Below are 15,150 nucleotides of genomic sequence, written 5' to 3' on the forward strand. Positions count from 1 at the left end.
ATGTAGTATCTGCTGCTCTTCATGCTGCAATGATGATGCAGCATTTAAGACCTGTTGTTAGGCAGAATTGCCTTGCTCCTTGGCATCTGTCCATAAGAACTACCATCTGGTGGATGAATGGTTGCATCCTTCAAAATCTGGAAAAGGCAACCAAGTACAGTAATTTCACGACTATAAGGTGCACCATTTTGACTAAAATTTTCCCTCAAACCCCAAGTGCGCCTTATAGTCCGGTGCGCCTTATCGTCCGGTGCGCCTTATCTGATGTACAAAGTTGCAAAATTTTCCAAACCGGAAGTGTGAGCTGAGAGCCGTGGGGGGAGCCGGAAGTGCCACGGCAGCCGGTTGGAGGCGGGCCCGGAGGCCCGCAGCACTGCCCCTGCCGGGTGGAGGCGGGCCAGGGGGCCCATGGCTGCCGGGTGAATGCTGCCCAGGGGGCCTGCGGCACTCCCCTTCCCGGGTCCAGGCGGGCCCGGGGGCCCATGGCTGCCGGGTTGAGGCGGGGCGTCGGCCAGCAACCATGCGGGGTGAGCTGGGGGCGGAGCCTCGCTGCAAAAAAAAAGTGTGCCTTATAGTCCAGTGCGCCTTATCTGATCTACAAAGTTGCGAATTTTGCCGACTCCCGGGGGGCGCGCCTTATAGTCCAGTGTGCCTTATGGTCGTGAAATTACTGTACATTAATTAACACCTGGTATTTCAAGCATTGCAGTAGAACACAGCCATTGCTTCAACATCCCTTGCCTCCCCCTTTCTGCAGAGCAAGTCTTTGATCTATGACACTAAGACTGACTTGTGAGACCATGCAACATAAACTACATATGGTTTTAGAGCTGGCATCACTGGCAAGGAATCCAGAAGCTGCTTCTGAAAACTTCTGCTAGGCCAAGTATTTCTCTTTTGTTTGTATTTTGTTGTATTTGATATTTGTTTTTCAGCACCAGGCACCTTCCCCATTCTCTAGGGTTTCACACTTGTTAAGAGAAGGGGCAACATGTCATAGCTGGAGACTTGAAATCCCCAATATACCTTACCAGTCAGCAGTTAGATAAGGGTAAATTCACCACAGGGACTTTTACTAGGAGACATTCTCCTTTCTCTCACATGTCCACTTGTTGCAGTCTGTATGGAAATGCTGATTATTACACTATGATAAAACATGAGCAGGATGGGCTGCTCTCACTATGAAGGCTGTTGCAGACTGCTGTGAGAGAACCACAGATGGTACAGAAAATTACAGTCTGTATTCATGCTTCCTATATTTTTCACAATTTCTTCCAGTGAGAAATGTAATTTTTCAGGATAAATAAAATTTCTGAATCAAATTTTTAATCTGCATCATGTGTAATGCCATGTGCAACATGTTCCTTGGATAGTACTGTCTTACCTACACAACCAAGAAGCACATGCAAACTTCCATCATGCCCTGAAGTTGTGACAGGTGAAGGGGGAGACACACTTGGCTGGCAGGGTGGATGCTGGAGGAGCTGTCCCCTGAGCATCACCCTGCAGCTGCCACTGCCAGGAATCTGGGGCAGCTTGGCATAGCTTGGCACAGACAGGGAATGGTACTGAAGCTGTGACTGTCCTTGAGGGTGTCTGTATGGGCTGCTTTGGCCTCCTTGACCTTGAAGCAACATTACTTAGTGTGACAGCATCAGCAGAGAAGGACCAGCACACGCTCCTACAGACAAGGACAGGAGCAAACTTAGAGATTTATGGGCACAGACCTAAGTATCATCAGTCTCAGATAATCATCAATTACAATAACCATCATTATACAGAGTGCCAGAATCTCCGCCTTGAGTTACAGAGCTGCAAACCTTGTCCTTGCTAAGTGAAATAAGCTGTGTGAACTTTGCCTGACAGCACACAGACCCCACAGCAGCTGGATAAGCGTGGCCACCACACCACCACTCACAGGGTGAAGAACGAGCTCTTCAGCAGCCAGCCTAAAATGTAAACATTTAAACTCTACCTGTTAGCATAATTCTAATTATTACCAAGAACACAATATGCATGCCAAAAAGATGTTCAGAATTGATGACTTTCTCAATCATTATCTCCATTTGGTCTTCATTACTTCCTGGTGCCATCCAGCATTAGAGTCAAAGGAAACTCAAAAAACCCTCTGAAATAAATATGGATGGCAAATTGAGTGTACATGGCTCTCAAGATCCAAACCTGCATCAAAATGCAAGGAGAATGTGTGACAATGGGTTAGGATGGGCTGTGAATTCAATGCCAGTCTAGGGAAAGATGCAGCACTAACAATAACACAGAGAATAATTTTAACTACAGTAATTTCACGACCATAAGGCGCACCGGACTATAAGGCGCACCCGCCGGGAGTTGGCAAAATTCGCAACTTTGTAGATCAGATAAGGCGCACCGGACTATAGGGCGCATTTTTTTTTGCAGCGAGGCTCTGCCCCCAGCTCCCTCCGCGCGGTTGCTGGCCGAGGCCCCGCCTCAACCCGGCAGTCATTGGCCCCGGGCCCGCCTGTACCTGGCAGGGGCGGTGCCGCGGGGCCCCAGGCCCGCCTGCATCCGGCGGGGCCGGGGCATGGCCGCCACCCCTCCGTGCTGCCTCTCCGGGGCCGGGCTATGGCCGCCGCCCCTCCGTGCTGCCTGCACGGGGCCGGTGGGTGCCTGTGGAGGGGCAGCTCCGCCTCCACGGGGCTGGAGGGTGCCTGTGGAGGGGCGGCTCTGCCTCCACGAGGCCCGGGCGTGCCTCTGTAGGGGCCGTGCCGCCTCCACGGGGCCAGGGGGTGCCTGTGGAGGGGCAGCTCCGCCTGCACGGGGCCGAGGGGTGCCTCTGGACGGGCCGTCCCGCCTGCACGGGGCCAGAGTGTGCCTCTGGAGGGACGGCTCCGCCTGCACGGGGCTGGGGCGTGCCTGTGTAGGGGCGGCTCCGCCTGCACGGGGCCCGGGCGTGCCTCTGGAGGGGCGGCTCCGCCTGCACAGGGCCGGGGCGTGCCCGCCCCTGCTCCGCCCCGCCTCCACCTGGCAGCCATGGCCCTGCCGGCTCCCCCCGTGGCTCGCAGCTCGCACTTCCGGGTAGGCAATTTTTTTGAACTTTGTCCATCAGATAAGGCGCACCGGACTATAAGGCGCACTTCCGGGTTCCAGGGAAAATTTTAGTCAAAAGGGTGCACCTTATAGTCATGAAATTACTGTATTTCTGAAATTTGGTTGGGCAATTAGGTTCTGTTGCCATATATACCAAATATCATCCTGTGACACAATGCAGTATTATGACAATGGAGGCCTCTTCTTGCTCAAGGTCTTTCAAACTCTGTAAGTCTGCAGTATTTCAGAAAATTATCCATTCTTCTGCTCTTGTGGGCATTTCACATTACTTCACTTTAAAGCTACAAAGTGATTTTGAATTTTTGTGTCTTCAAAAAAGGGAAATACAGTCATTAAAAATATACAATAAAAATGCTCAATACTTCAGTCTGGCAAAACAGATCCTTAAAAAGGAGTTAATAAAATGAAGACAATCCTGTACTATGTATGTCTGAGAAATAAAGTTTATTTTCCCAAGTAAAAGCAATAGGAGAATTTTAGAATATTTTGACTCAGTATCAAGCCATGCCCTCAGATTTTTGGACATTAGTAACTATTGCTCTGAATTTCATTAAATTGTAAATTCAACGGGAAAAAAATCTACCTTGTTATAAAGCTGCATTTATACACACACGTAACATTGTTATAACAAAAATCCAACCAGAATCTTGTTAATAAAATATACATGTATATAGCATTGCCTAATTTATAAAATTTGGCTGAAGAGTTGCCAGCTTTACAAGCAATAAATCATTATGATCAAATGAAAACTATAAACCAAAGTAGGCTTACAGTAGGAATGTGCATAAAAACAATCTTATTAATTATTATAACAAAGGAATAGAGTATTGGAAAGCAAAGTTAGTTTTAAAAAATCTGTATTATAATTACAGCAAGTATGATTAACTTAGTAATAACTGTAACTTTGTATAAACACCAGGAATCACATTTACCCAGAAACTTCATGAGAAACACACAAAACAGAACTGGGCAAAAGAACAATAGGTAACTCACATCAGCTCTTTACAAGGCCTATGACAAAAAGGATGCAGAAAAAGACACTCAAGTTTTATTAGGTGGGGAAGTAGGAGCAGTTACATTCTGGAAAATGAAAGAAACATTCTCTTTTATCCTTTCAAGGAAAGGATCAGCAAGAGTCTGATGTTGCACAGAGAAATGCTTCCATTGCATCAACTGTGACATGGAAAGTGGTTTCTTTGAATTAGGTTTCCCATGGTTTTGTTCAAGCTGGCAGCTTCTAGATATGGGAGGCTTTTCTGAGGAAGTATCTGAAAAAAATGATGCAGTACACTAATGAGAGAAAACTAAGACAGAAAATTTCAGTCTGAATCAATAAGACAGTTGGTGATAACAAACAAGGGAAAATAGAACAACACATACAATCATTCTGTACCAACAAAATCCAAACATATATCCACAGTAAGAGGGATGCCTGTTTCTTGCTCAGTGATTGAGGTTATCAAAATTGCCATATGCCAGCATAAAGACAAATCCTTTTACATGTGGATAGGAAAGGAAATATCTTATCTGCCAGTTTCCTTTCCTCTGTCTTCCTAATTCTGTGACATTTGGCCTGCTCTCATTCTTTAGGTAAATCTGAATCTAGATGCATGTTGCAGCAAAATTCACACTAGCTTCAATTTCTTCCCAGAGGAATCACTCCAGCCAGCTAAGAATAATTTGAGTAGCTGTTTCATTGACTCAGCACACTAGATCTGTACAGTCTGTACATCCAGACTATGCCAAGTTGTACAATATACACAATGCTGTATATCACAGTAAGGAAAAGACTATTGCTGTGAGATGAATTCACTTTTAAGAGAGGATCCTAAAGCCCCAGACAGTGTCAGGCCATTGCAGTGCACATCATACATTGATGGCTTTATGATTCATCTGATGCATAGTATAAACAAAGAAATAATTTTGTATGGAAAAAAATTGCATCATTACTGTCACTGGTTTAAAACTTGTCATCAAATATTTTCCCAGCAGTATTTTGTGCTCGTTAGGAAAGACCAGTGATATGAGCAGCATGACTCAGACTATTCCTGGTCTTTTTAAGTTTCTGAGAGCCCATAAAGACTCATAAACACAGAACTTTCCTTTTGACTGACATATGACATTTGAAGTAGATTTGAAATATTTTTTTTTTACTGGCCAGAAAAAAATTTAAAATAGATGCATTTACAGATTCTGCCTTCCTAACTCCTAAAGTACACTATGATCAGGTAAAACAACATGTTTACAGCTTTGTAGCTGATGTGAAGGCCAGCAGAATAGCAAACAACCCATCTACATGATCCATGCACAGGAAATTTCCTTCTTTCAAGACCCCTGTAGTTTTCTAAAGACGACCCTAGTGTGAATGGACCACAGGAGATGATGGTTGTGTGACCTGTATTATACTGATTGGCTCCTCTTTAGTTTATCTTTTGAATCATATTGCTAGAAACGGAGGAGACAAATCACTGAAAGTTCCTGGCTTTTCTGTGCAGCAGGATCTATCCCCAGTAACCTGGAATCTGGTTCCTTGATGCAGTAATTTGACAGTTTTCTGTTATTAGCAAAGGCACAGAGACCAGCTAGTGGTAGCTGCATTCTGGGGTGATCAAACTGAAGTCCATGACTCAGAACAATCTGAAAAGGGGGACAATGAGCCAGGCTGTCCTCTGCTCTTGAGGAAGTCAAACCTTCCCCTCACCCTATCACTACCACCACTTAAGTCTAATAGTGGCCTTCAGGATTTTCCTTGATTACTGCCAAAGGGTTTTGCTCACTGGGACCAGGAACTACTCTTGAAAAGGTCACCCAAGAACCCAAGAGGCCAACATTGTGAATGAATTGATGAAACCAAAGTGTGTTCAAAGCATAAGATAAGAAGTCAAGATGGTAATACAATTGCCAGCTGCTAAATAAAATTATAAGCACCAGTGTTCATCACAGCAGCAACACAAAATTCCTTTGGATTTCTGCAATCCAGGAGCCACACCAGCCTCACTGCATACCACTGGGAAAATGTGGCTAACATTTAACACAAAAGGTGCCTTTCCCACACAGATCCTGTAATAGTACCTATGTGGAGGATGGTAAATTTAGAAAATCACTTATGCAGAAACAGAAGATCTAATTTTTCAATCATTAAAGAAAGATACAAAGATGATTTAATCAGCATATGTAGCAAAAAAAAAAGGAGATCATAAAATTTTTATGGCTACTAAAGCCCTGTGCTATCACTAGCCAAGTCCTCCCCATTTTGGGTAGAATGAGATGAGAAAGAAGTACAAGTCTAACCTATTACCTAGGAACATGCAAACCATCAAGCAAAACAGTGTTGGGTTTGCAATTACTTCTTTTCTTGCCCCTATTGAGAACACACGGTCTTGTACCCATTTATTGAGTTCTTCTTATTGAGGTTTCTGTGTGCATTTACAAGACATCAGTATTGATACCACCTTATCACTCCTGTAAGTGGATTCTTCATGCTCCACAAGAAAAACATACCAAGGCAATAGACACTCTTTCCTTTTAGAAACTAGATGAGCTATAAAAACTAAAAGGGATAAGATGCAAACTTAACGATCTTTTATTTTTTTAAATCCTGTTTCCAACTTAAACCTATATACCTGAACACAGCAAGGTATGAAAACAACTTTGATATGCCAAAAGAACAGGAGACAGGTTCCTACAGAAAGGATAGATGTGAATATTTGCTCCTTGCATGATAAATGAACTGGTTGTTACTGCAAGGAATTATTCTCCCCCCTCCTCCTTTCATGAAGGACTCCTATGGATTAGATAAATCAGCCAGTATGTGGAAGATTCCATAATGAACCTCATTATTTCAATCCTCTTTTACTGAGCAGCAAAGTTTTCTCCAGAGACTATATATTAAGAATGGATTCCTCAGCAGTGGCCAGAGATAATGAAAAACAAACTCACTTTGATGGTCAATCTTTCCCATACAGTCACATTCTAGCAAGTCATGAGTAACACAGCTGGAATCTTCATGCAGAGTAAAGAGATTTTTAAGCTCCTCAACAGAAAAATGTGTGTGTTCAGATGTCTTGGAAAGGTCTACAACTGCCCCAGAAAGGTCTTGTTTGCTGATCTGTCTTTGATAGATCTTTTCTTCTATTGAGCCTGTATTGAAAAGAAAAACAGAAAAATAGGGATAATTTTTCACCAGTATTTACAAAGAAGTCAAATCCATTTTTGATAATAATATACATAGGAAATGCTAAATCACCATTTCCAGTTATTTAAGAAATAGCAAAACAAAGGCAAGTGAATCAATGTGATGTCTCCATATTAACTGAACTCAGAATAAACATATATTTTTAAAGAACACACAATATATATTTTTAAAGAACAAATTATTTCCAAAAACATTCCCTCTCTTTCTTTTATGGACAAAACATCAACATCTGTCCCACTCTGGGTACGCTGAGCACCATCTCTGACCTGTGGTTAGCAGCCTGTAGATATGGACAGCATGTTTCTGACCATCTCTCCACACTCTAGCCATTGCCTGAAGAAAGCAGGAAGATGAAAAGCATTAACAGCTATACAAAGATACTTTACTAAAGTTTGTAGCCTTCACTTCCTTTCTGTACACTAAAGTAGGAAAATGGGTGTTTCAATTATTTCCTGAAAGAAATCTCCTCTTCATAATTGTTTTCCAAGCATTAACAGCTATTTACTATTTCAGAATACTGATCATTCTCCCCCATCTCCAAAACTGGGTTTTTTTCCACAATACATCTTTAGAAGTGACTTTCACATTTCTATTGAAACTCTAAAAATGATTGTTTGGACCTCCTTTATTTCTTAAACAAACAAAATGTAAAACTGAGTACTGCTACAAGATCTTTTTTTTTTTTTCAAAAATGTATGGATTACACCTACATCCTCGGTACAAACACACACAACAGGGTTCACAGCCTCTGCAAAATTTGTCTGATTTAGCAGACTTCTCAAGCAACAAGACAAGTGACCACATGAGGGTACTAATTCACCCTGGGAAGAGGAGCAAGGCCAAGAATCAGGGCTTATTTCAGGTATTAAGGACACAGCATTACTCTACAATAAAAAGTTTCTTACCGAGATCATAAAAAGATTTTTTAAATTGTTATTTTTAAGGACTATTTTAACTGAAGACTCTTATGCCAAGTAAATAACCACTTGGGGCCAACAGTGCCTTTACAAGAATAGCACAGCATTGGCTTTCTTTTTCTTTTGACATTACTGCCATGTGATTTCTTTCATTCTTGCCATTCTGATCAGAGTCTCTCCCTTTTTCTCAGGGATTGCAAATCATCAGCAACATTTGCTATGCAATCTAATCCCATTTTCCTTTTCTTTTTAGAAACACAGCAACTCTACAAATAAAAAGACATCAAGAGACAAAGAGGATATGTGACTCAATCCTCTGAAGAAACTAGAATTTAATCTTTTTATTTTTTACTGCAAGAGGGTTTCTACTGATCCCAATATATATAATATGAAGAGAAATATTTCTTCTTTTCTTCTCAGAAGGAGTTTTCCCTCATTGTTGTACTTGTCCAGATACAATATGCTAACTGGTAGCAGTAAGACATGTAAAGCCAGGCAATTCAAAATCAGTCAAGAATTAATCTGATGCCCACCCCAACCCACATGTACACAGCTGTTGCCAGACCTGAATATCTGTAGCTGGATTCCAGTCGATATCATACAGGATCAAATGAGATGCTCCAACCAGGTTCAGTCCCACTCCACCAGCCTTTGAACTCAGCAAAAAGATAAAAGCTGGGCTGAATTTACTATTGAAAGTATCAACAATATGTTGTCTCTGGGAGACAGGAGTCTGTCCATCAAGTCTAGTGTAGGAGTATCCATAATGTTTGCATACGTCTTGTAACACGTTTAATGTCTGAGTGTAATTGGATACCAACACAACTCTGTCAAACAGTAAAACAAAGTCATTGTCACAGACCTTGGTAAAATGAAAGTCCAGTTACACATTACTGAAGACATATAAGAAAACAAAATTAAGAGTGAAAAATTACACATCAACCCAGGGTTACTCTTACTTTCTACTAAATAAAACATTTCCAATTAATCAGAAGCACATACCAGATCTGGACGCCTTATACCTACTGTAAAGCATTCAAATGTTAAATAATTAATGTCTCCTTTTGCAACAGAATTTGACATAATGCACAGATTGCAGGCATTCAGAACCAATCATAAAGACAGATTTTTTCTTTTTAAATCTCTATACAAAACAACTGTTGTTAAGACAGCATTTGCAGAGGATGTTGTAGGAGCTAATAAATAATACATATATAACTCTACTTACTGAAAAAGCTACTATGAATTTCTACAGAAAACCTCAGAAAATTCTAACAAAAAAGATAAAGAAAGTCTAGTAGGAAATCAGAGATTCTTTCCTACATTTTATGGCTGAAAAGAAAGGGGATGAAGACTGGTGAAAAATAGACACTGTTTTTTAAGAAAGCAAAATCAGTCTGATTCCTTACAGTAATGGTCCAAGCTATGTTGGTCTATTTTTTCTGAAATTTTGCCTAATTAGGTTTCAAAAGTCTGAAAATCTAGCATTCCTATCCTCCCAAATATTGAGGATGATTCTACTAAGTAGACAAATATCTTTTGAATTTAAGCCAGAAGCAAAAAAACAGATCTGGCATTTGGAGGCATCTGGCATCTCATTTGGAAGTCTTTTGTAGTCTAAACTAAATGTAATGTATTTCATTTTTTAAAAAATCATTATACATTTCATTATTTTGAAATAATATTTTTGATTAAAAACAAGTTCTGAAGAACTAGACAAATTATTTCAGGGGAAAATGAAAATATTAATATTTTAAAAGTATTTCAGACTATTTTTATTATTACACTTTACAACTGAACTACAACCATGACTTGTTTGTAAAGACTTTGCAAGACTTATTTTTTTGTCAATCAACACAACATTTACAGCTTTGTCTGCACTCAAAAATAGAATATAAAATTCAGATTAGCACTGGAATTGAGTCTGTATATTGCAAAAACTATTTAGTGCCAATGAAAGCAGAGAAACCAAAGAAAAAATAAACATGAGCTGCACTGAATTAATGCAACAAAACTTAAAGGCATAAAATAATGCCTCAATTCAGCAGCTCCTAAAGTACTGCTACAGAGAGATACACATTTTACTGACACCCCTGGTTTCGCTGACCTAAATGAAATATGGCCAGTACATCCAGATATTCAGCTGTCATTGGTTTCAATGGATGCTAAGTATATAAACTCCAGCAACAGGCTCAACTTTCTGATTTGTAAAAAGAAAGTATCTTCATATTCCATTACATCAGTGTCAAGAGATCTGCTGTTACTTCCCACTACTGAATTACAGTATATATTTATATACTGTATATAATTCAGTCCTATTTAAACATCAGTTGAAATAAATGTTAAAAGTTAAATACTTTTGGAATAGTAGGGCTTTAATGCATGAGCCCATAAAAAATTATCCTGGAACACCAGGTCATGTGAGATTCCCACAAATCAGCAATTGCACAGAAATTAATCATGTGCATCCTATTACCATAGGACAAACAGAAGTTTTCCTGCATGTCAGTGGCATTTACCACAGGGAAAATAAGTGGTTGCTGGGCAAGTTCATCTGTTGCGAATGGTTGTCCTGAACTTTAGAAAAGGTAGCAAGCAGTGAGCAGTTAACCCTGATTAAAGAGGAAATAACTTATAATCTAGAAATGAAAATATTTCAGTGCAATTTAATAGATTAACACATCTTCTCATGAAGATAACAAAGGATTGGAAAGCCTCTGCAAGTACAGGGTGCAGCACAAGGGCTGTAGCAAACTATCTTACTTGCTTTAAAATGTAAAAAATACAGGTATCACTACCTGGAAAAAATATGAAGAGCATCTTTAAAAATTATGTCAGCTGCAAATTCTAGTTTCACAATCTAACAAGAAAGCCAGGTCTACAATGCTTAAATTAATTTGGCAGCCCTGCAAACAGCTGCAATACTTTTATTTTGAATGCTGCATTCCCATGCATTTGAAAAGCAAATCAATATCCAGAAGGTCACTCCCATTACCTCCCTTCTACCTTTCTTTCACACTTGCCTTTCAGAAGAGTTGAGCTCATGGATTGCTGCTAACAACTTCACCAGCACCTGCAATTTTCCTGAATCGGTTTCAGAGAAAGTGTCTGAAGTATAATCTTGTGGGAATACATCTATTACACCTTCATAGAGGCTGGACTCATCATATTCCTCAGACATAGGATCACAGCTTTTTTCCTATTGAAAATAAAGGGTTAAAATTCCATGTCCCCTCTAACGTATTTTTTTTTAATATTGATATATTTTTATCACAAAGACAAAAGGCAGAAGAAAAAGCTGCCACAAAGCAAGGTATTATGTAAGCCTGAGCATGACAACCTCCCAACATGGGATAGAAAGCAAAGTTTCAAAATACTTTAAAGTGTTTATTTTAGTTTAGACTCTAATCTAAGACATTGTTTGCAGCTAAGTAGAAAGCTGAAATACTTAAAACTGAAAAATGTGTACAACTTCTCTACTTAAAACAATCACACAAATGTATTTACACAGTAAATATATCTCTAAACCTTGGGAGTGAGGAGGAAATCAATACACTGTTTATTCTTTCTAAATGCCCTAATATCTTATTATGAAACTTTCCAATCATTCACTCTGTTTAGGAAATTACTGTCATTAAGATTCAGTTATACTACTGGAAGTGAAGAAAAGCTAGCAGGCAAAACCAATAAAATAGCAGAAATACAGGTAATATTTTGCTGTACTTAGAAAATCAATGTTTCACAGGGAGGAAAAAGCCAGACCACTAAAATGCCGAAACCACAATGGCAATAAATGACTTGCACATACAGTCCTTTCCATCCCAATATTTAATAAAGGCTTGTGCTTTTGCATATGAAAAGTCTCTCACGTTTATACTATGAAGTAAAGGCAATTAACTTTACTTGGCAGCATTGGAAGTTACACTGGATATTCCACCAAGCTCATGAAGTATGTCTTTTAAGAAAGATTTACATTTCTACCTACCTTACTTGGACTTCAGCTAGTGGCCATAGAAGTTACAATTACCAAATTCTAACTAAGATACTATTTGCCTAAAGGAATAAGAACATTTTTTTATGTACAATCCCAGGAGAAGTGGTAACAGAGACACCTAGTATCACCGACATACTGCAGCTCCCAGTGTCATTAACCTTGAAAAAGTGAAATTATCATGTGGACAGGGAGGTTTCAGAGAAACCAGCAGACAAACTACATAATAGTAATCTAGACTAGTAATCTCTAGTTAACAGTGTTCTTTGTAAAATTCACATTTATATGCATTTTTACAGATATTCAGAGACAAGGTTAAGATGGAAAACACATTAAGAAAGAGAAAACAGGATAAGGCAATAGGAAACTGGTGAGATACCTTTCCTGAGTACATTCAGGTTTCCTAACACTTGTGCTTCTGAAAGCAAGTTGTATGTGAGAGTATGGAAATGACCTTAAGCAACATGCACAGTTTTAGTGACCCGCGTCTGCTGAAATGACTAATTGCAAACACACACTCCCGTGCAAATAGATACCTTTATAGCTTTAAACAGAAGACATGGATGATTGCAAAGTTTTTTTAAAGCTCCTATACATATTAGGTGAGGACTATTTTCCAGCCTGCCTTGTAGACAGGATGTAATAACACGAGAACTAAGCAGTTTTCGATACAATTCAAGTTGCAGCGCTGTTGGTCGGCAGAAGATTATGCTCTCCTTTTTGGGGGGCAGAAATTTGTTTATAACCTCCTGTGTTCTTCTTAGAATAAAGAGGCCAGTGAGGCGCGTGAGTTCTGCTGCTCTTTTTTCTCCTAATTCCTTTTCCTCCTACAAGAACAAAGCACAGAATTAATTATAATCTTGCATTTCGTCAGAACAATGTTCTGTGTGATTTTAATTAGGTATTTAAATAACCTCTTAAAAGTATGATACTACTTTCTGACATGGGACTGTAATAACCAATTCTTCTCCAATTAGTACCACTGCATTAGTTCTAGGTCTGGTTTCTAAAGTCTTAAACAAAGGAAAATAATGTCCCAGATGACATCCAAGGCTTGAATTATATTCTAGAATTTCTTGAGATGCAGTGAAAGCATGCAGACCTTGCAGTATTGTGGAGAAAACAGAGATGGTTTTTTGGACAATGGAGGTGTTGGACCACAGTTGTTGCTTGATAATTATTAGGCAGCTGAAATTAGGTGATTTTAACATGTGTGCTCTCCTTCTTCTCCCTTTGGAAAATGAGTGACTTTATGTCAAATAGGAAGGTGAAAAGCCTCAGCTACTATTAGTAATCCCGAGCTTCACTTCACTCCATAGAATGCAAATTTCACTTGACTATGAATTTTCTTCTATAACTGAATTTCTTAATCAAATACCTCTGTTGCTGAAGGTTCTCTAGATCTGACAATTGGCTCCTCATATATCTTTCTATACGTGGATAAAGAACCGAGTATTCCTGGATTCACAAACTCTATTAATGCATAAAATTCTTGCAAGTCATTTTGGATGGGAGTACCTTGAAAGGAAACAAAATAATTCTGCAATTGGTTATTTTTTCTTTAAACTGATGGAAGTACATTGAATACAGGGTTTAATATTCAGAATTCATCTTGAAAACAGATGTTTTGTTTTGATGTGAATTACTCAGTCCTGAATTGATCTAAAACTTTACCATGAATAACAAGATACACTACTCCTAACTTAACAGGCTGCAGATACAATTGTTCTGAGTTCTAAATAAATTTTATTAAATAACTAAAAAGGAAAATCTTGAGTGTATGCTGAATCCTGATTTCCTTACAAAAGATCCAAGGCTCCTTGCTTGCCCCTGAAGACCGATAAATTTTGCCTTTATGTAAAAAAATTGGAAATAACCAGTTTTTACAAGACCTGAGATTTCTTCATTTAATACCCATTGCCAAAATTCCAACTGATCTCATGCTGTATTTAGAATATCTTTTTCTTTTGCTCCACCCTAGCGCTATCAACATAAAAAAATATTAGAAGTTACTATAGATACTAACCAGTAAGGATAATTCTCCTCTCACAAGACAGACTAGTAAGGGCTGTAGTTGTCTTAATAGTGCTATTTTTCAGACGATGTCCTTCATCACAGATCAGGAGGTTAAATTCTACAGCCTGAATTTGATCCAAAGATCTCAACAGCATCTCATAACTGATTATCATAACTGCATAAAGTGGGGAACCGATGAATTCTTCTACTTTGTGGTCCTGCAGGCATAAAGGAAAATACATCACACAACTATTGCATTGGAGTTCAAATCCTTAAAAATCATCACATTCCTTAAAAATCTACTACAGGAATTTCTTCTCACATGACACGAGATACTTACTAGCTCCTTTATGACTTTGGATTATTGATTCTTTCCCAATTTGCAAAAGAGCTCTGATACAGCAATTTAGAATTTTACCACCTCATTAAAATAAAATTTATTATTCTTTTAAGCCTTCAAATCCTCTGAGACACATTACCATGAAGGTGGAAAGCACAGAGTTCCTGTAATAGCTTCCCACTGCTGGCATTTGGGTAAGCTTCAAATGAATAATTAAAGCCAAGATAATGAAGGGCCACAGGTAGCTCCTTGTACATTCACTTCAGCTCTCAGCCTGGTAATGTCCAGTAGGAAGTTACCATATTCCACCAGAATTCCCCATGTAGTTTTTAATTTAATACTATTGAATATTATATTAAATTGACATTATTTAACCTATTGAATTGGTTCTAGGTATCAGATTGTACAAGAGCAAAGTTCAGCTTGCTCAGAGCTCAAACGGGAGGGATTCTGCAGGAAGCCTTCATGGAGGCCAAAGGAACTCCCAGGCTGGGAGTTTTTCAAGAATGCTCTTTCAAGGAAGCATGAAAATAGTGCATCCCCTTTAAAGATAAGGGAAACAGGTGGAGTAAGAGACCCCTTGGCTTAACTGCAAGCTTCC

General features: G+C 39.3%; 1 protein-coding gene across 2 annotated transcripts in view; it reads right to left on the reverse strand.

The window, feature by feature from the left end:
- Positions 1-3,515: 3,515 nt before the first annotated feature.
- RAD54B (RAD54 homolog B) overlaps positions 3,516-15,150 on the reverse strand; it is a 64,000-nt gene continuing 52,365 nt past the window's right edge. For both annotated transcript variants that reach the window (XM_033060042.1, XM_033060051.1), the window contains exons 8-15: positions 14,220-14,427; positions 13,572-13,711; positions 12,730-13,020; positions 11,226-11,401; positions 8,768-9,029; positions 7,552-7,618; positions 7,030-7,230; positions 3,516-4,358 (exon numbers count right to left, since the gene is read on the reverse strand). In XM_033060042.1, coding sequence (XP_032915933.1) covers positions 4,132-4,358; positions 7,030-7,230; positions 7,552-7,618; positions 8,768-9,029; positions 11,226-11,401; positions 12,730-13,020; positions 13,572-13,711; positions 14,220-14,427 — 1,572 coding nt within the window. In that variant the 3' untranslated portion in view covers positions 3,516-4,131. The remainder of the gene's footprint in view (positions 4,359-7,029; positions 7,231-7,551; positions 7,619-8,767; positions 9,030-11,225; positions 11,402-12,729; positions 13,021-13,571; positions 13,712-14,219; positions 14,428-15,150) is intronic.

Source organism: Catharus ustulatus, chromosome 1, assembly GCF_009819885.2.
Source record: "Catharus ustulatus isolate bCatUst1 chromosome 1, bCatUst1.pri.v2, whole genome shotgun sequence".
Classification (NCBI taxonomy): domain Eukaryota; kingdom Metazoa; phylum Chordata; class Aves; order Passeriformes; family Turdidae; genus Catharus; species Catharus ustulatus.